Source organism: Leptonychotes weddellii, chromosome 7, assembly GCF_054177405.1.
Source record: "Leptonychotes weddellii isolate Sample4059 chromosome 7, ASM5417740v2, whole genome shotgun sequence".
Classification (NCBI taxonomy): Eukaryota; Metazoa; Chordata; class Mammalia; order Carnivora; family Phocidae; genus Leptonychotes; species Leptonychotes weddellii.
The window spans coordinates 73,078,298-73,097,737 of record NC_138375.1 but is presented as its reverse complement, the minus strand read 5'-3'; the positions used below and the strand labels follow the sequence as shown (position 1 = coordinate 73,097,737).

Genomic DNA, 19,440 nt, shown 5'->3' with positions numbered 1-19,440 from the left:
GAGCTGTAACAAAGCCAGCTGATAAGCCTTGCCCTCAAGCTTTTCCTGACCCCAAATTCTCTCTCCTATCCTCATCGACCTTGGGAAATGCAGCATCCCAACTGAGTGTTGGATTCAAACCTGCCTCCTTGAGAGTATTTTCTGTGCAATAAGCAGTGCGATATAGAGATAGAAAAGAAACGGTTTTAGCCTACTAGTTTGACCCTTTGTAAACAAGTTAACTTCTCTGGGACTCAGTTTCCTCTTTTGTAAAGTAAGGCTGATCTCTCCCTCACAGAGCACTGGGGAGAACGTGGTTACATAATATGGGTCAAGTGCAGAACGCAAACCCAGGCATGTATCAGGGATTCAGCCTCATCCGTTTATTCATGAACATGTCCTCTGGCACTTACTCATCCCTCCAGCCTAATTACACTGCTATACACAGAGGAGGAGGCAAGGGACCAGGCAAGGAACCCTTGTCCTCCTAGAGCTTACACTCTACCTGGGAAGACAAGCAGTCAACACGGTTACTATTAATCTATCGTGGACGAAATACACTGAGGCTAGGAGTGACTGGGACGGGGCTGGCCTGCTTTCCACAGAGCAGCCCAGGAAGGTGACATGTGATGTGGGACCTGTAAAGGATTCAACAAGCCTTTCGGCTGACAAGTTAGGCAAAGAGCAAGCCAGGCACAGAGAAATTTAGAGGCTGAGACAGCATCAGCCCCTTCTGGGCCAGAAGCAGGCAGCAGCTGAGTGGCTCAAGTGTCACAGGAGGGTGATCCACGGCGCCACACGCGCACTAGCAGGAGCCCGGTCATCATGGTCGTGTGCACGCGGGGAAGAAAGGTTTGGAATTTATTCCAAGGTCAACAGGTCAGGTTTCAAGGAAGGGTCAGTCATGGGCTGATTTTCAGTTTTAAATGTGGAAAATGGTCTGGTGTTGGCAAAGCGGGAAGCCATTCAGGAGGCTCTCGCCGTAGGCCAGGCAAGAACGCAGAAAAGCCTGGGGAGCCGTAAGAGCAGATGAGTGCACAGATACAGTACAGATGCTGGTAGCAAAGCCAGTGAGATTCCGGGACGAACTGGATGTGAAGGCCAGATAGGGCTCCGGGCTGACTCCTACACAGGAGGATGTTCTCCCTTCTGATGACATCCAGGCTTTTCCACTTCCATGCCCTACCTCAGGCCTTTTGCACCTGATGTTTCCTCTGCACACAACACACACCTGCATTTCCATCGGTATCTGCTCAGAGGTCTCCCCATCATCCCATAGAACAAAGCTCCCTTACCCCGTCACTCTCTCCTTACCTCACCTCATTCATCTTCAGAGCATATAGCCTGACTTAGGTCGCTTTGTCTCTGAGTCCCCCAGTAGAATTTAAGCTCTATGAGGGCAAGGGCTTGGTCTACCATGTCAATCTTAGAGTAAAAATGTCGTATCTTTAAAGAATTACTGAGAAAACAAAGGGATGAGCAAGTGACTGAAAGAAATGTTTTGTTGCTACAGATCTGGTTTATGGACAGCTGTCTAGCTACTCCTAGCTCATGGCTGGTCCTCATCATCACACAGAATAGCTCTGCTGTAGACCTCACTAGAGTTCAACCTTGAATTATTAGGTGCCAGTTAATTTTACAAGCCTGCATGAAAACTAGAGAAAAGGGATGTGACATTTCTTTTGCATTTTCAAAGCATTCTCCCTGTATCAAGCTCTATCATGGTATAACCAGCCTGTACAATGGAACTATTCCTAAAAAGATCAGTATTAGCTTCTCAGCTTTTATCTATGGGCAACCTATTTTTAAAGCCTTGTAAAATTTTCTATGCCTTTGAAAACATTATTATAGAAGGGACACCACACAACAATGACCTTGACATCAAATTCCTCAAAGATTAAGGCTGAAAGAAAAGTCTGCCTTTCTGGGAAACTGGTATGTTCCATGGTTCCCTCCTACTAGACAATGAGAATAACTCCTACTGTTTTCTCATTTTTTCCTGACTGCTAGGAACCTGTGGTACATTTAGGGTACAATTGCAATAAATTATCCTCAGCATAAATCCCTCATATAGTTACCTCTTTCTGTAAATTATGCAGCTTTTTGTTATTTAACATTTCTTTTACATATTGACCTTGTAAGTTGCCTAAAATTCTTTCTCAAAGTGAATGTCATAAATAAGTAACGAGAAATCTTGAACCTGGATAGCAGAGAACCAAGATTCCAGACCTGCCTCTTTCATAACAACTAGATGATCATGTAGATCATTTATACCTCTAATGATCACTTTTAACATCCTAAGAAATAGAGATTAAATGTCTCCAGTAATTTCTTAAGTCCAAACGTTTGTAATGACAGAGCTAAGACTTCTTGATGTGTTGAGGAAGAGGCATAGTTTTCAATAGTTTGCATCCAAAAAGAACACCTACTAGGTGACAAAATCCATTCCTAACTCATCACACCATTATTTTGTCTACCCCATATTTATTAGCTAATTGTCACTTAAATTTAACTTTTGGTTACCTCTTCAAGCCGTGCTCTTGTGGAGAACTGACTTGTTGTTCTGATTACCATATAGGTTAGGGAAGATGAGCCAAGTTCAAACCTGGAAATGGAAATTGTCAAGATGTATCATAAAATATTTATTCATTCGATATGTGTTTTTATGTGCCTTGTGCACGTTACAGCATTTAACTAGAAACTGCTCAGGCATGAAAAATCCATGACATGAGCCCTACCCTCCAATGCGTTAAGATGTAGTTGTAAAAAAAAAAAAAAAAAAAATACACCAACCACTGAATAAATGATTCAGTACCCAAAAGAAAGCGGTAGAGGCTTAGTAAGTGCTACAAGAGCAAGGCAAAGGCAGGTGCAAGCAAGCAGAAGTGGTAAACCACAATGTGGGGTGAACTATGCACAGGAGGGCTTCAAATCGGTCTGCGGGTGCAGAAAAGGATTCTTCCAGATAGACTGGAACAGCTGACCACCCAGATTCATGAGTTAGCACTAAATTTAAGTTCTCTATTTTCAGAACAGTTTAAGGACCTCTACTTGCTATCTTCAATCAAAAAACCCCCTCTAGACGATCACTGTTGTTTTACAAACAAAGCTAAAACATAGGCAGGTTCATGGACCTTTCTAATCACAGCACAATTTTTGGCACTACTTACTTTTCTATCAGTTTATCCCAATTTTCCCTCAGAAACTGCCAGGCCAATCGATATCCCACTGGGTTCCTACCAACAGCTCCAAGAATATGTGGAAACTCTTGAATTTTTATTACATCTCCCTTAAAACCTTCATCTAGTAGCCTAGAATGATTAAGAGAAGAAATGTTAACAATAGAGAGTCCCTGGAAAAGTTATGAATTACTTCAATAAAATAATGTGTGAAAGAAAAAAGCCCATCTGTCAATAATAAACACAAGATAAATAGGTGACCAGAGCACTAATAAAGTTGGTATAGCTACATAATAAAAACATTTAGTGTTTACAACACCCATTCTCATATAGTCTCTTGTTTGTTCATAAGAGAAAATAGGTAAGAAAGGCCTATGTCGTATGTATTTCTAAACGTGTTATTTTAAAGAGACACAAACATATATTCCTTTAAATATTTTTCCTAACACCTGCTTCTCCCCTAATTAATTACTGTACTGATTAGATGTATGCCCACTTGAATAAATATTCCCAGCAGTAAAGGCAATTCCCAGCCAAGAGAACAAAAAGAGATGTCGGAAGGATCTGAGTTCATCTAATTCCTCTTGGCCACATGAACATGAACAAATTACTCACCACTGAAGCTTGTCCTCATCTTGACTAATACTGAGGGCAAATTCAATTTTATTTTTCTCGGAAGTAGACAAAGATGACTGATACTTTCTATAAAGAAAATCCCATCCTTCAGGGTTTTGGACCCCCACAGCAAACACTGCCAAGGTCACGTCGTTGGGCAGGCTGTGGAAAAGAACATCGCTGGTGAGAGTCTGAGATGCAGGAAGTGTGTTTGGATGTAGAGTGGTGACCAATGACAAACTGATAAACTGGCCCACTGATCAGAGCAACATGCCCGGAAATATAAACAAAAATCCGCTCTTTCCTTCAGTTAGATTTTATGAGAGAGACAGAAGGAAGTATCTACAATTAGGTTTTTTTTTTTTTTTTTTTTTTTTTTTAAAGATTTTATTTACCTGACAGAGAGAGACAGCGAGAGCAGGAACACAAGCAGGGGGAGTGGGAGAGGGAGAAGCAGGCCTCCCGCCAAGCAGGGAGCCCGATGCGGGACTCGATCCCGGGACCCCAGGATCATGACCTGAGCCGAAGGCAGACGCCTAACGACTGAGCCACCCAGGCGCCCCTACAATTAGGTTTTAAGTACCCTTCTCAAAAACAATGTGAAAAGCCACTTGGATAAATACCTATGTATCTAACGTAATGATGCTGGGTAACTGGACAGATGATCACTTCTTAAGCCAAAAGAAAGAAATTCAAACTAGACTCAATATGTAGTCCATGAACAAAAGTCAGGAATCCAATAGGACCACTGTTTGGAGGCATTTCTTTAAATGGAACCATATAGATTGTTGGCTTACTATTTCCTAGAGAGATTTAAGCCCCAGATATTAAAGTCCAAGAATAAATTCCAAATACAGGAAGAGCCTACCTAGCTTTGACAGTATCAGCAACTACTGTACACACCTCATCAGGGACTTTGGAGGCCCAAAGAAACTACTACTATGGCATGTACTGCGTCTGTTCCTATCCAGGACAGCGGTTTCAGTTCTGAGCCTTACCTCTATCAGATGGAAATTATTCTAATTCTATTTTAACTCTCCAGATAATTGACTTTTATATAGAGACGTTCCCTCCTAGCAGTTCTTAAAACAGAAAGTTGAGAGATACATAGAAAAATCTTAAAAAGCAATTTATTTTCCCAAAAAGTACAGCAGGGGAGGTTTGCTTCTACTTGTTTTTTTCTCCCAACATTTAGCACTGATGAGGAAAAACAGAACAGAGAGCCTTTATAGAACTAACCGGTTGTTCAGTAAGCACACACCTCATATTTCCATCGGCTTCCTTCCACTCTCTGAAGTAGGCTTCTGCCCTCTGCACGCAGGGCTGATACTTGCGCACACATGCAAAGAGCAGCAGCTGACTCCGCAGCATGCGCTGGGAGACTGAGCCCTCATCTGTCCACGTCTGACTATCAATGAGGTCTCTCAGCAGCCGCAGGAGAAAGGCCTGCGGGGAAAGCCACACGCGTCACCAGTACCGTCCCCAGCCATCTCGGCTTTTAGAGGAGCCGATATATCCTCAGGTGGTGGGGATTAATTTTTAAAGTTTGATCCAACTTTTTTTTAAAGCCACGCGATTCTGTTTACATTTAATTATAAAAGGGGTCAAAAACAAGAAAATAATGATTTTTACTATTTGCATAAAAATCTCTTTTTACTTTTTATTTATGTTATGTGAATCACCATACATGACATCATTCGTTTTTGATGTAGTGTTCCATGATTCATTGTTTGCGTATAACACCCAGTGCTCCATTCAGTACGTGCCCTCTTTAATACCCATCACCAGGCTAACCAATCCCCCACCCCCCTCCCCTCTAGAACCCTGTTTGTTTCTCAGAATCCACAGTCTCTCATGGTTCGTCTCCCCCTCCAAATTCCCCCCCCTTCAGTAAAGTGGCAGGATATAAAATCAATCCACAGAAGTCAGTGGCATTCCTATACACCACCACCAAGACAGAAGAAAGAGAAATTAAGCAGTCGATCCCATTTACAATTGCACCCAAAACCATAAGATACCTAGGAATAAGTCTAACCAAAGAGGCAAAGAATCTGTACTCAGAAAACTATAAAATACTCATGAAAGAAATTGAGGAAGACACAAAGAAATGGAAAAACGTTCCATGCTCATGGATTGGAAGAACAAATATTGTTAAAATGTCTATGCTACCTAGAGCAAGTTACACATTTAATGCAATCCCCATCAAAATACCATCAACTTTTTTCAAAGAAATGCCTAACAATCTTTTATAAATACACCTTTCTATATTTAAAAACCACGATGAACTGCCACTTTTGAAACAAACTAAGTTTATAGAACTAAATTTTGAGAGCAAATTATACAACAGGACTTCATAACATTTTGCCAAAAATAACGATTTTTGTGCCTCTTCCTCAAGTACCTGAGTCATGGAGTATCTTAAGAGTAACCATCAAAACAAGATACCACCTCACACCAGTCAGAATGGCTAAAATTAAACAAGTCAGGAAACAACAGATGTTGTCGAGGATGCAGAAAAAGGTGAACCCTCTTACACCATTGCTGGGAATGCAAGCTGGTGCCGCCACTCTGGAAAACAGTATGGAGATTCCTCAAAAAGTTAAAAATAGAGCTACCCTATGACCCAGCAATTGCACTACTGGGTATTTATCCAAAGGATGCAGAAAGAGTGATTCTAAGGGGCATCTGCACCCCAGTATTTATAGCAGCAATGTCCACAATAGCAAAAATATGGGAAAGAGCCCAAATGTCCATTGACAGATGAATGGATAAAGAAGGTATGGTGTGTGTGTGTGTGTGTATATATATATATATATATATACACACAATGGATTACTCAGCCATCAGAAAGAATGAAATCTTGCATTTGCAATGATATGGATCCAACTAGAGGGTATTATGGTAAGCGAAATAAGTCAAAGAAAGACAAATACTATATGATTTCACTCATATGTGGAATTTAAGAAACAAAACAGATGAGCATATGAGAAGGGAAGGAAAAATAAGAAAAACAGGGAGGCAAACCATAAAAGACTTAACTACAGGGAACAAACTGAGGGTTGCTAGAGGAGAGGGGGGTCAGGGATGGGGTTACTGGGTGATGGATATTAAGGAGGGCACATGATATAATGAGCAGTGGGTGTTAAATGGCACTAAATTCTACCCCTGAAACTAATAATCCATTATATGTTAACTTGAATAAAATATAATAAAAATTAAATAGTAACCATCCAAAGACAAAATGAAATAAAGGATTTGCAGTACAGATTCTTAGAGTGCTGTCTTTAGTGTTGGAATGAAACCCAAATCTTTGCTATTTAATCCAAATACTAATTCTGATGTACTTTTCTTTAATATATATGAGGACATACATATATACATAATGGTAAGGATGCTTTCCCACACCCACACAAAAGCAAACCAGTATGTAACTATTCAGTTTATGAAGGCTTCTACCTTGAATTGATTTTCCACTTCATTCATATCTCTTTTCTCCATCAGTTTATACATAGGTATCAGCTCATTCAAACCTTGGAACACTGGCATAATTTCAGTTTCACGTTTCAAGTACAGGGTTAAATCCAAGGCTTTTTCAATTGATAGCTTTCCATTGCTGGTCAAGAGATACCATGGTTAGCAGTTTAAACAAAAACCAGGAAATCAACTTTTTGTTTCAAAAGATATTTTAATCTCCCAGCAAAACATTCAATCAGATATAAATGCCCTCCTTATCAACAGTGACCTTTATATAAGTATCTTTTCTTTCACATATAACACCGGCTTATTTACCACTGTGAGGGAATTTTCTTGAATAATAATAGAGTCAATGCTAAGTTGTGGTGAAGACAAAACGGAGACAGGTCAGCATCCGTCCCTCTAAGAAACAACAGACTGGGTACTCAACGTCCAGAGTAAGATGGTGATTTTTATCAAAATCAATAATGTTGGTCAGAGAGACTGCCACCCAATCAAAAGTCTGAGTGTCTGGATTAAACACATTATGTCTCCATTTCAGAAAGAAAGTGAATATAGATTAAAAAATCTTTCATTATGAAATAAAAAATCTTAAAACAAAAACAAAAAAAACCCTTCATTATGGAGGGCAGGTGTTCAAAGTCTCAGTGGCAGGGTATATGCTGAGTTAAGTACAAAACCCTACAAGAAATAAGCAATACTATTACAAAGGGAAATAGTCTCAAGTAGGCAGAAACAACTGGATAAACCACTTCTATCCTTATCCCCCATTGCCTTTTGCCACCCTGAGAGGTCCAGCAAATGAAGAACCCAACATTTAGAACAAAGGGACATGGGAAATGAGGAGAATTATAGAATCATTTCTTCCCACCTGGGTCACTCCCCTGGGGACTGCAGCTCTGCCTAAATACTGAAGAATTTTGAGTTCCAGGCTTAGGAACAATTTCCTTAAAAACCACTGGCATAAGGCAAAAAAATTAGAGTGAACACTGTCCTCAACAACTCAAACATCATGTGGTTGGGCCACATTTTCTAAGCTCTATTCCATAAAGCTTCCATTAAATTCAGTATGGAAGTATGGGGGGAGAAATCCTTTAACCCAAGAGACAAAATGCAAACAACTGGGTACTGAGCCACGTGGTCTTCTAAGAAGGCTTCAAAAATGTGAAAGACCCAGCAGGGCAGAAACCTCCTGAGCTTTAGGATGGCCAGAAAAGCTACAGGACAAGCTTTAGGGATGAGGGGCTTCTCCACAAGGTTGGTCTCCTGGTTTTCTGTACTTCTGCATCGGTCTGACCTAAGTTGTTAGTAAGATTAAAATACAGATTACCTGCTTTAGTTTAGTGTGCAGACACAGACACGTGGTTAATTCTAAGACTGAAAGCAACCTTGGAATTTATGAAGAACTTAGGGGAAAACACCCTTCAGCTTCTTACTAGCAAGTAATCATTTTCATCTTTAGAAATTAAGCGTTTGAATGTTAACAGCTGCTTTCAGAAATAAACCAAGACCTTGAGGAGTATTACCTGACGAGCTGAAATGCATTGTTGATGAGACTGGCCCGGTCACTGCTGCTGATTGTTGTGTGTGCGCCTTTTAAAAGGCCAGTCAGAGAATCCCATCCATCATCCTCATAATGCACAATGTAATAACCATTCATTCCAACATTAAATTTGATCCATTCTACCTCTTCTGGAAGGATGAGCTCATCTAGAGCAAATACAATAAATCATAGCTCCATTTTCTCTCTTGACTGATGAAAGCTTTTCTGATCAGAGACTGGACAAAGAAACTAAAGGCAAGTTTAATATTGAACAATTCTAATACTGAAATGAGTTTCATATTGAACACATTTCTTTTAGAAACCAGAAAAGTCCATTCCAATAGGCAAAAGCCAGCACCAGCTTTAGACGCTAATTTTTTGAGATTTATAGATCGAGGAGAAGAATACAGCCACATTTCAGGCCATTCATATGACATGATCCAGCAGGGTTAGCAAAAGAAGGGGGAATTTTCATTAGTAATCCCTCCTTCTTAGTATTATAGAACTCAGCTGCTTTAATCTCTATCTGGCAAGACACTGGCTTTCTTTTTTTGCCACCAGAGACAACTTCTATCTTCACTAGAAATTGAAAGCCAACAATTCGCTGAATATAAAGGTTGACCTGATCCTTCTGTTTTAACCATGATAAATAGTAAAACAACCTTAGTAACTAAGTCTTACATATTTGCAGTTTCTTCTGGACTTAACCTAGTTATTTCTATGGTAAGTTACCTGTTTTTGTCTTCAGCAAAAATCTTTGAACTGAGTCTGATTTGCTGGTAATGAAGGTCAATGGAACATGCCACACGTACCTTAAAGAAAGGACAGATTATTTGTTGAGTCACTCCAACAAACAGTTATTAAATCATCCATCGTATACCAGACCCAGGCTAGTTTAAATGATGGTACCAAAACTACTATAGCCAAGAGGTCAAGATGTCACCAGCCTATTTTCCAGCTTTGCAAGGGGCGTCAGCTCAAGCACTATTCATTTTTCTCAGACTTCTTCAGTAGAGCTGGGAATTTGGGTTCCAGTGAACCCTGGCATCCTCTGCAGAGGTTGGCTGATTGGAACTCAGAGGTCCTACCTTAAAGACCTTGGCCACTATAAATGGTACAAATTGACATCATGTGACTTCTACATCATTTGTTAAGAATAGAGTAACACTTCAGTGGAATTCCTGTCAATCTCATCATGAAGAAACTGAATTTCATCATGAAGAAACAGCAGAAAACAAAAACTGGAGGACATCCTATCAATAAAAAACAAACTGGCCTGTGCTCTTCAAAAATGTCAAGGACAAGGAAGAAAAATATTGAGGAACTGTTTCAAGAAAAAAAGAAAAAAATACAACTGAACGTATGTGACAATACAATGTGAGCCTATACTTAATCCTGAATCAGAATGGTTTTTTTTTCTTTTGCTATAAAGAGGTTATTAGGAAAACTGGAAAAGTTAAATCAGGTTTATAGATCAAAGTTATTATATCAATTTCATTTCATAATTTTGATAATTATACTATGCTTACATAAGTGAATGTTCTTGTTTTTTATGGAAATATCACACTGAACTATTTCAGGGTACAGGACATCAGGTTTCCAACTTACTTGCAGTTAAAAAAAACTATGCTACTGTGGATCCAGGAGGGCAGCATAGGAGGACATCGAACTCCTCTCCTCCTGTGGATACACCAAATCTATACCTACATATAGAGCAATTCATCCTGAGGAAGAACTGAGGGCTGACTGAATAGCTTCTGCACAACAAATGATAGAGGGACCACACAGAGAAGGCAAAGACAGAGACAGGATAACAACAGGAATCCCATCCCAACGCAGTGAGGGAGGGCTATTACCGAAGGCCCCGCATGCAGACTTGCCCACCCTGGGATGTGATGAATAAATAGCAATGTAAAGGATAACTAAATTATAAGTGAAGGAAATCCACTAACTCTAGATCATCCACCAAACAGTGGGTAAACCACTAGAACTCTCTCTGCAGTCGTAGGCACTGGTGAGCACCATTGTGTACGTTCTCCCCCCACCAGGATATTGTGGACGGGAGCAGGGTTCAGTCACTCTAGCCAGCTGTGTAGGGCCACCCCAGCCCATCCAAGGCCCCTAGCCCACACCAGCTCCAGTCGTCCTGCCACGATGGCCCCAGCAGAGTACTCTGGGACCCTCCTGGCTTATACCCAGTCAAGCCCCAGCCATCCTACCACGGCAGCCTTGTTCCGGGACAACCCAGGACCCTGTGGGCTGCACCTGTTCCCACTCCAGCTCTAGACATCCTACCAGGGCAGCATCTCCTCCAACTCCCGCTGTTTCTCCAGAGTGGCCCAGGGAAGGAGTGCCTCAGAGCTCCCCAGTCCATGCGCACTCCAGTTCTAGCTGTCTCACCAGGGCAGCTCCAGCACAGTGTTTGGGAATCCTGGGCCCATGTCCTCTCCGGCTCCAGCCATCTCACCAGGACAGCCTTGGTGCATTTTGCCCCGGGGCATTTCCCCCCATCCACTCCAGCTTCAGCTGGACAGCCAAAGCCACAAGGCACACACAACCTATGCAGGTTACACAGAAATAGACCTATGAAGTCAAACAAACTAGGGACACCAAGGATTATATTCCCAACAAAAGAAAATGAAAAAATCCCAGGGGGGAAAAAAAAAACACCTAATGAAACAGGTAAGTAATTTACCTGATAAAGAGTTCAAAATAATGGAAGAATACAGTGAGAACTTCAATAAAGAGTTAGAAAATTTAAGTACCAAATAGACGTCACAGAGCTGAATAATAACTTAAGAAAAATACAATACAAGCCATCAGCAGATTGGATGATACAGAACAGATCAATAATCTAGAAGACTGAACAGTGGAAATCACCCAATCAGAATAGCAAAAAGAAAACAAAAATGAGAACAGTATATAAGGGACCTCTGATCAAACAGCAAGTGACATTCACATTCACATTATAATGGTCCCAGAAGAAGAGGGAAGAAAGGGGCAGAAAACTTAAAGAAATAATGGTTGAAAACTTCACTAACCTGGGGAAGGAAATAAACATACAGGCCCCCAAAGCACAGAAACTCCCAAACAAGAGAAATCCAAAGAGATTCACACCAAGACATATTTCAGTTACCTTGTCAACAATTGAAGAGAAAATCTTAAAGGCAGCAAAAGAAATACAAACTCACATACAAGAGAAACCCTAAGACTATCAGCTTAGTCTTCAGTAAAAACTCTGCAGACAAAAAGGAGTAGCAGAATATATTTAAAGTGCTGAAAGGGACAAACTTAATACCAAGAATAATCTACCCGGCAAGGTTATTATTCGGAAGAGAAGGAGAGAGAGAGTTTCCAGTATAAGCAAAAGATAAAGGAGTTCGTGACCACAAACCAGCCTTACAAGAAATGTTAAGGAATCTTAAGAGGAAAAGAAAAGGCCACAATAGAAATAAGAAAAAGAGAACTACAGACCAGTATCTCTCATGAATATAGATGCAAAAATCCTTAACAAGGTATTAGCAAACTGAATCCAACAATACATTAAAAAAAAAAAAATCATACGCCACAATCAAGCCAGATTTATTCCCAGGACGCAAAGGTGGCTCAGTCTCTCTCTCTCTCTCTCTCTCTCTCTCTCTCTCACATACACACACACACACACACAGAATCAACATGATACATCACATCAATAAGAAAAAGGATAAACTATAGGATCATTTCAAAGATGCAGAAAAAGCATTGGACAAAGTACAACATCCATTCATGATAAAAACCCTCTGCAAAGTAGGTCTAGGGGAAACAGACCTCAACATAATAAAGGCCTTATATGCAAACCCACAACCAACATTGTACTCAATGGTGAAAAACGGAGTGCTTGTCCCCTAAGGTCAGGAACAAGAGAAGGAGGTCACTCTCACCACTTTTAATCAACATAGTACTGGAAGTCCTAGCCATAGCAATCAGACAACATAAAAAAAAAAATAATAAAGGCATCCAAATTGGCAAGGAAGAAATAAAATTCTCATTATTTGCAGATGACACGATACCATACATAGATAATTCTCAAGGGTCCATTAAAAAACTACTAGAACTGATATCTGAGTCTAGTGAGGTCATGGGACACAAAAATCAATGTACAGAAATCTGTTGCATTCCTATACACTAATAATGAAACAGCCGAACATGAAATTAACAATCCCACTTGCAATTGTACCAGACACAATAAAGTATCTAGGAATAAACTTAATCTAACAGGTGAAAGACCTATATTCTGAAAACTATAAAACACTGATGAAAGAAATTCAAGACGACACAAAGAAATGGAAGGACATTCCATGCTCATGGAATGGAAGAACAAATACTGTTAAAATGTCTATGGCACACAAAGCAATCTACAGATTTAACACAATTCCTATCAAAACACCAACAGCATTTTTCACAGAACTTGAACAAACAGTCCTAAAATGTGTATGGAGCCACAAAAGACCTCAAATAGCCAAAGCAATCTTGAAAAAGAAAAACAAAACTGGAGGTATCACAATGCCAGATTTTAAGTTATATTACAAAATGGTAGGAATTAAAACCATATGGTACTGGCGTAAGAACAGACACACAGATCAATAGAACAGAATAGAAAACCCAGAAATAAACCCATGATCATATGCTTAATTAATCTTCGACAAGAGGAATGAGTAAACAATGGGAAAAGGGCTCTTCAACAAATGGTGTTGGCAAACTGGACAGCTACATGCGAAAGAATGAAACTGGACCACTTTCTTTCACCATACACTAAAATAAACTCAAAATGGATTAAAGACCTAAATGCGAGTCCTGAAACCATAAAAGTCCTTGAAGAGAGCACAGGCAGTAAGGTCTCTAATATCGGCTGTAGCAACTTCTTTCTAGATAGGTCTCTTAAGGTAAGGAAAATAAAAGCAAAAATAAACTATTGAGACTACGTCAAAACAAAAAGCTTCTGCACAGGAAAGGAAACAACCAACAAAGCTAAAATGCAACCTGTGGAATGGTAGAAGATATTTGCAAATGATGTATCCAATAAAGGGTATCCAAAATATATAGAACTTATCAAACTCAACAGCCAAAAAACAAATAATCCAATTAAAAAATGGACAGAAGCCATGAACAGACATTTCTCCAAAGAAGACATCCATATGGCCAACACATGAAAAAATGCTTGACATCACTTACCAGGGAAATGCAAATCAAAACTACAATGAGATATCACCTCACACCTGTCAGAATGGCTAACGTCAAAAACACAAGAAACAAGTGTTGGTGAGGATGTGGAGAAAGGGGAACCCTCGCGCACTGTTGGTGGGAATGCAAGCTGGGGCAGCAACTCTGGAAAACAGTGTGGAGGTTCCTCAAAACATTAAAAATAGAACTACCCCTATGATGCAGCAACCGCACTACTGGGTACCTACCCAAGGAATATGAAGACACTAATTCAAAGGGATACATGCACCGCAATGTTTATAGCAGCATTATTTATAATAGTCAAATTATGGAAACAGCCCAAGTAGCCATCAATAGATGAATGGATAACGATATGGTATATATAATGAATATTACTCAGCCATAAAAAATGAAGTCTTGCCATTTGCAACGACATGGATAGAACTAGAGAGTATAATGCTAAGCGAAGTAAGTCAGAGAAAGACGAAAATATCGTATGATCTCATGCATATGTGGAATTTAAGAAATAAAACAAACAAGGACAAAGAGAGAAACCAGGAAACAGAAACAGACTCTTAACTATAGAGAACAAACTGATGGTTACCAGAGGGGAGGTGGGTGGGAGGGGATGGGTGAAATAGGTGATGGGGATTCAAGAGTACAGTTATCATGATGAAAAGAAAATAAAGTAATAAAAATAACAAGTATAGGTAAGAATGCTGAGGAAATGGGAGGCTCCATTTTCCTGATGGTGAGAGTGTAAATTGGTGCAGTCACTATCATAAATAGTATGTAGGTTGCTCAAAAAATTAAAAATAGAACTAAACTATGATCCAGGAATCCTACTTCTGGGTATTTATTCAAAGAAAGTGAAAACACTCAACTGAAGAGATACATGCACCTGTATGTTCACTGCAGCATTAACTATAGCAAGATACGGAAGCAACCTAAGTGTCCACTAATAAATGGATAAAAAGTTGTATATATACACATACGTACATACACACACAATGGAGTATTAACCATAAAAAAGAATGAAATCTTCCCATTTGCAACAGAGATGGACCTCAAGGATATTATGCTAAATGAAAGAAGTCCTACAGATAAAGACAAATACCGTATGATTTCACCTATACATGTAATCTGAAAAACAAAACAAAACAAAGACTCAAATAAAGAAAACAGATGGTTGGTTATGGGGGGTGATGCAGGGCAGTGAGGGGGGGGGAGTGAAATAGGTAAAGGAGATTAAAAAATACAAACTAGTTTTAAAATAAATAAGTCATGAGATGTAATGTACAGTGTAAGGAATACAGTCAATAGTATTGTAATAACTTTAGTGACAGATGGTAGTAAGATTTATCATTGGTATTTTGCAATGTATAAATATACTGAATCAGTATGATGTATATCTGAAATAGGACACTGTCAATTATAATAATATACATGTTATATAGAGAGGATACAAAAAGATAAAGAGCATATTTTTAACTGATATTTTGGATTTTACATGGAAAGGTTCTATTTTAGGTTTTATATACATATTTCAGGTTAGATGTAAAGAGAGAAGGGGAGGGAGGGGGAAGAGAGAATGATAAAGCAAATGTGGTAAAGAGTTAACATGTGGGGTGCCTGAGTGGCTCAGTCGTTAAGCATCTGCCTTGGCTCAGATCATGATCCCAGAGTCCTGGGATCGAGCCCCACATCGGGCTCCCTGCTCAGTGGGGAGCTGCTTCTCCCTCAGGCCCTGCTGCTCCCCCTGCTTGTGCTCTGTCAAATAAATAAATAAAATCTTAAAAAAAAAAAAAGTTAACATATGTGTATCTGGGTAAAGAATACACGAGCATTCTTTGTGCTCTTCTTGCAGCTTCTCTGTAAGTCTGAAAGTATTTCAAAAACAAATTTTTTTTTTTTTAAGTACTGTCCATCTAGGGTCAGTCAAGGTGTACTATCTCCTTTCCAGTGATGTCCTTCTGGAGTGTTAAAACCAACAAACAGGCTCCAGGATCTAATGTAGACTTCCAAAACACAGGCTCTCCTAATCCCCAGAAACCACCTGAACGTTTATGTCCTCAGCTCCAACCCAAATGCCAGGCACTATCGGCATTTAGTGGCAGTTGCTTAGTTTAGAGCTGTTTCCAGTCCGTAACCGGAATTACCATCCCATCAAACTACAGAACACGGGACTGTTAAAATACTGATACATTATCAACTTTACTGAGATGAACCAAGGTTGAAAGCCACATTTATCCTCTTGGGAAGATGGTGGTGTGTAACTCGACTTCACAGGATACAGAGATTTAACTGAAATATTTTAGCGGTCAAGACAAGAGCAGTCTGAAAAATACAGTTTCCCTGCACAAGGCAGGTGTTACCGAGGCAACAGCCCCAAGTGTTCCACCCTGAACGTTACCCGGTTTCTGAGGCGTCCTCGGGTGCTTTCCTGTAGTGCTCCTGCCTCATGTGCACGTTCCTCCCCCTCACCGTGACCGTTATCAGGGGAAAGCCCTTCTGCAGCGTCCACGTGTTCATCATGGTTTTCACATCAAGGCCCTCCCGTCGCCAGTGCTGATCCAGACAGAAAACAGATCCGTGAGCACTCGCCCAACGCTGGAGAGCCCAGGCTTGCGCTCACGGGGCAGCTACCTGTTGACAACCCCTGACCCCTTGCTCTGCTCGCCAGCCCCTGCCCACCTCCCTTCCCCACACCGCGCGCTGCCGTGGCCTTCCTGTCCAAGCGCGGACTGCTTGCTTTTCCGTTCTCTTCCTCTACCCACAGGTACAGGTCACGGCTTACGAGCAGGTACTGTGTCCAGTTCTACTGGGCATCCCTTGGGCTTGGCTCGCTGCACCCAGCAATGCTGGCTCAGACAAGCAAGGTGGGAAAAAATGTTCAGCCACTAGCCTGTGCTTCCCAGGTGCTAACATCAAGACGGTCCACACTCAGCAGTTGTAAACTCAAAAGCCGATACATTCTTTGATACTAAAAAAGCTTCTAAGGATATTTAAGAGCCAAAGGATAAAATACACTACATAACAAATCCACTGTACCCCTGAAACAAATAATGCATTTGTTTTATAAAAATGAATATGAATAAATAAAAATAAAAATGAATAAAAATAAAAATAAAATTCACACTGGAAAAAAAAAATGTTCACAAAAGGCAAAACAAACAAAAAAAACCCCTAGAAATCACGGAGTAAAGCGATCTCTAAAAACCAAAAAGCTCCCAAAAATGAAAATATGGTGAATAAAATTTAGCTGAATCTCTAGACTCAACCTCCACTGCCTATGAAAATACTCCACAAGTCCAGATAAACAGACTCACGTTGTTTTGGGACTCAAATATTATGAATTCTTTATAGCTTAGCAGTTAAAAACATGAGTTAGATCTAAATTCAATCCCCACGCTGCAGTTTACTCAACATATGCTTTTGGATTTCACATTCCCATCTGTTAAGCTAAGAAGTACCCCGCTCACAGGTTTACCCTGAGACGTAAAGGAGTCAAGTGCTTAGCACGTGCCTGACACGTAGTAAGTGCTCAAGGATGCCTGCTGCCCCTATTTGTTTTTTCCACAGATCAAGAGCTATGGAAAGGACCCACGTGGCCTGACGGATAAAGCCCCAGTCTACCACAGAAACAGGTCATAAATTCACTGCTTTCCAGAGAACGAAGCTGAACAAATTAGTACCAGTGATATGTGTTACCCACAAAGGTTATGCAACTCCCTTGCGTAGACAGCTTTTAAGAGAAACTGTAAAAAGACTGTCAGTCAGCTACAGTTTAAGCACAGTCTTATGTGGAGTTGGAGTGATATAATGAAGGACTTCAGAGAGGTTGGCCCAGAGGTTTCCTTCAAAGAATACGGCATAAACATATGAGCTTTGGGGTACGACGTACAGCTGTAAAAACTTACTGAGGCTGAAGATGAATGTGGACCCCTGGAGCAAAAGCCATCCGTCCTTTCTGCGCCATCTGTAGGGCAAATCTAAAAACCAAAACCAAACGTGTTATTCTTGGTTCTCTAGAGAACACTCAGGATTCTTCTCAGAGGGATTAATAAGGTGTAGAAAAAAAACAACCACCCACAATATGGTAATAAGCCTGGTGATCCCCAACGCAGATATAAACAAAACCATACTCACACTTGCCATACTATTCCACAGGTCCTCATTCCTTGTGTTTTTGTAGCTGTACTTCTGGAGATACTGTACAATACCGCTTTTAAATACGTCAGCACCGAGATAATCCCTTAGCATATTCAGAATACAAGCTCCCTGAAAAGACAACGTAGGTAACTGTTAGTTTAACCATCATCTAATCTGCCGCCACACTTTTATTTTGGAGGAATTCTTTCAAAATGCAACTGCGGTAACATTTTCAAAGTCTGGTGACTTGTGACACAATTAAAGAAAGTGGGTTTACAGAAAAAAAAAATTTTTCAAAGAAGTGGGTAAACCTGGCCCTGTCTAGGCAAGGGATTGAATGGGACTGTTTCTCTTCTTAGTCCCTTAGGGCCATCATTTTCTAACAGCAACCAAGCCTCCCCACAGGGCCAATGACCACCACTGGCCATTATCCACAGGTCAGGGCACAGTGGTGCTGAACCAACACTTGGTACCACGTCCTGCCTTCCCTGGGGCCGCTCCGGAGCGGCAGTGGGGAAAGTAACTCCAACAAGAGACGGAAGCGGAGGTACTGGTTAAGGAACGGGGGAGGGCAGGCAGCCCGGAGCAGAGAGGGCCAGAGGAACACAGGGAAAAGGAGCAAGGGAAGACTCGAGACCCTGTATTCCTGTGTGAAGAGTCTTTTCCCCTCCACCCTCACGACTGTAGCTCCCTTTTCACATGCAAAAATATTGACCATGTAGGTGTGGGTTTATTTCTGGGCTCGCTCAGCTGTTCCACTGAGCTAGGCCTCTGTAGGTCTGTTTTTACCTCCCCTGCACTGCTGATGAAAACATCGAGAAATACTCTTCTGTTTACTACAAATAAATCGGCCAAATAAAATGATAAATGACATTCTCTGCCTTGTTGAAGACAGTAGAATGGTTGGGAATGGAAAGACAATTGGGAAAGCAGAAGCTTGATCTCACGAAGGAGGAACTAGGACTTTAGCTCTGCCTTGTATTGCTGAGGGAACAGTGTGACCAGTGTGACTGGAATGCTTTCCTGTCCCTTGTCCAGAGAAGCCAGCTAAAGATTTTTATATAAAATCTTCCATTAAATGTTAGCAACCATTTCCAATCCTGTTATAAAACACATTGTGTAGGGCAGTATTTGGCAGTTCAACAATACCAACCATTTCTGAAGGCGCCGAAAGGCTAGAAGCTACGAGAGGTAGGAACGTTTGCCTGGTGCAAAGGTGAGGCTCAATCAAGACCCGTTTGTTGGGCGCCTGGATGGCTCAGTAGGTTAAGTGACTGCCTTCGGCTCAGGTCATGATCC

General features: G+C 40.7%; 1 protein-coding gene across 3 annotated transcripts in view; it reads right to left on the bottom strand.

The window, feature by feature from the left end:
- ERAP1 (endoplasmic reticulum aminopeptidase 1) overlaps window positions 1-19,440 on the bottom strand; it is a 38,189-nt gene that overhangs the window by 1,856 nt on the left and 16,893 nt on the right. For all 3 annotated transcript variants that reach the window (XM_031028087.2, XM_006733276.3, XM_031028086.2), the window contains exons 9-18: window positions 18,139-18,270; window positions 17,910-17,981; window positions 16,403-16,557; window positions 9,523-9,602; window positions 8,774-8,957; window positions 7,230-7,386; window positions 5,035-5,219; window positions 3,774-3,935; window positions 3,150-3,290; window positions 2,503-2,584 (exon numbers count right to left, since the gene is read on the bottom strand). In XM_031028087.2, the coding sequence (XP_030883947.2) occupies window positions 2,503-2,584; window positions 3,150-3,290; window positions 3,774-3,935; window positions 5,035-5,219; window positions 7,230-7,386; window positions 8,774-8,957; window positions 9,523-9,602; window positions 16,403-16,557; window positions 17,910-17,981; window positions 18,139-18,270 (1,350 nt within the window). The remainder of the gene's footprint in view (window positions 1-2,502; window positions 2,585-3,149; window positions 3,291-3,773; window positions 3,936-5,034; window positions 5,220-7,229; window positions 7,387-8,773; window positions 8,958-9,522; window positions 9,603-16,402; window positions 16,558-17,909; window positions 17,982-18,138; window positions 18,271-19,440) is intronic.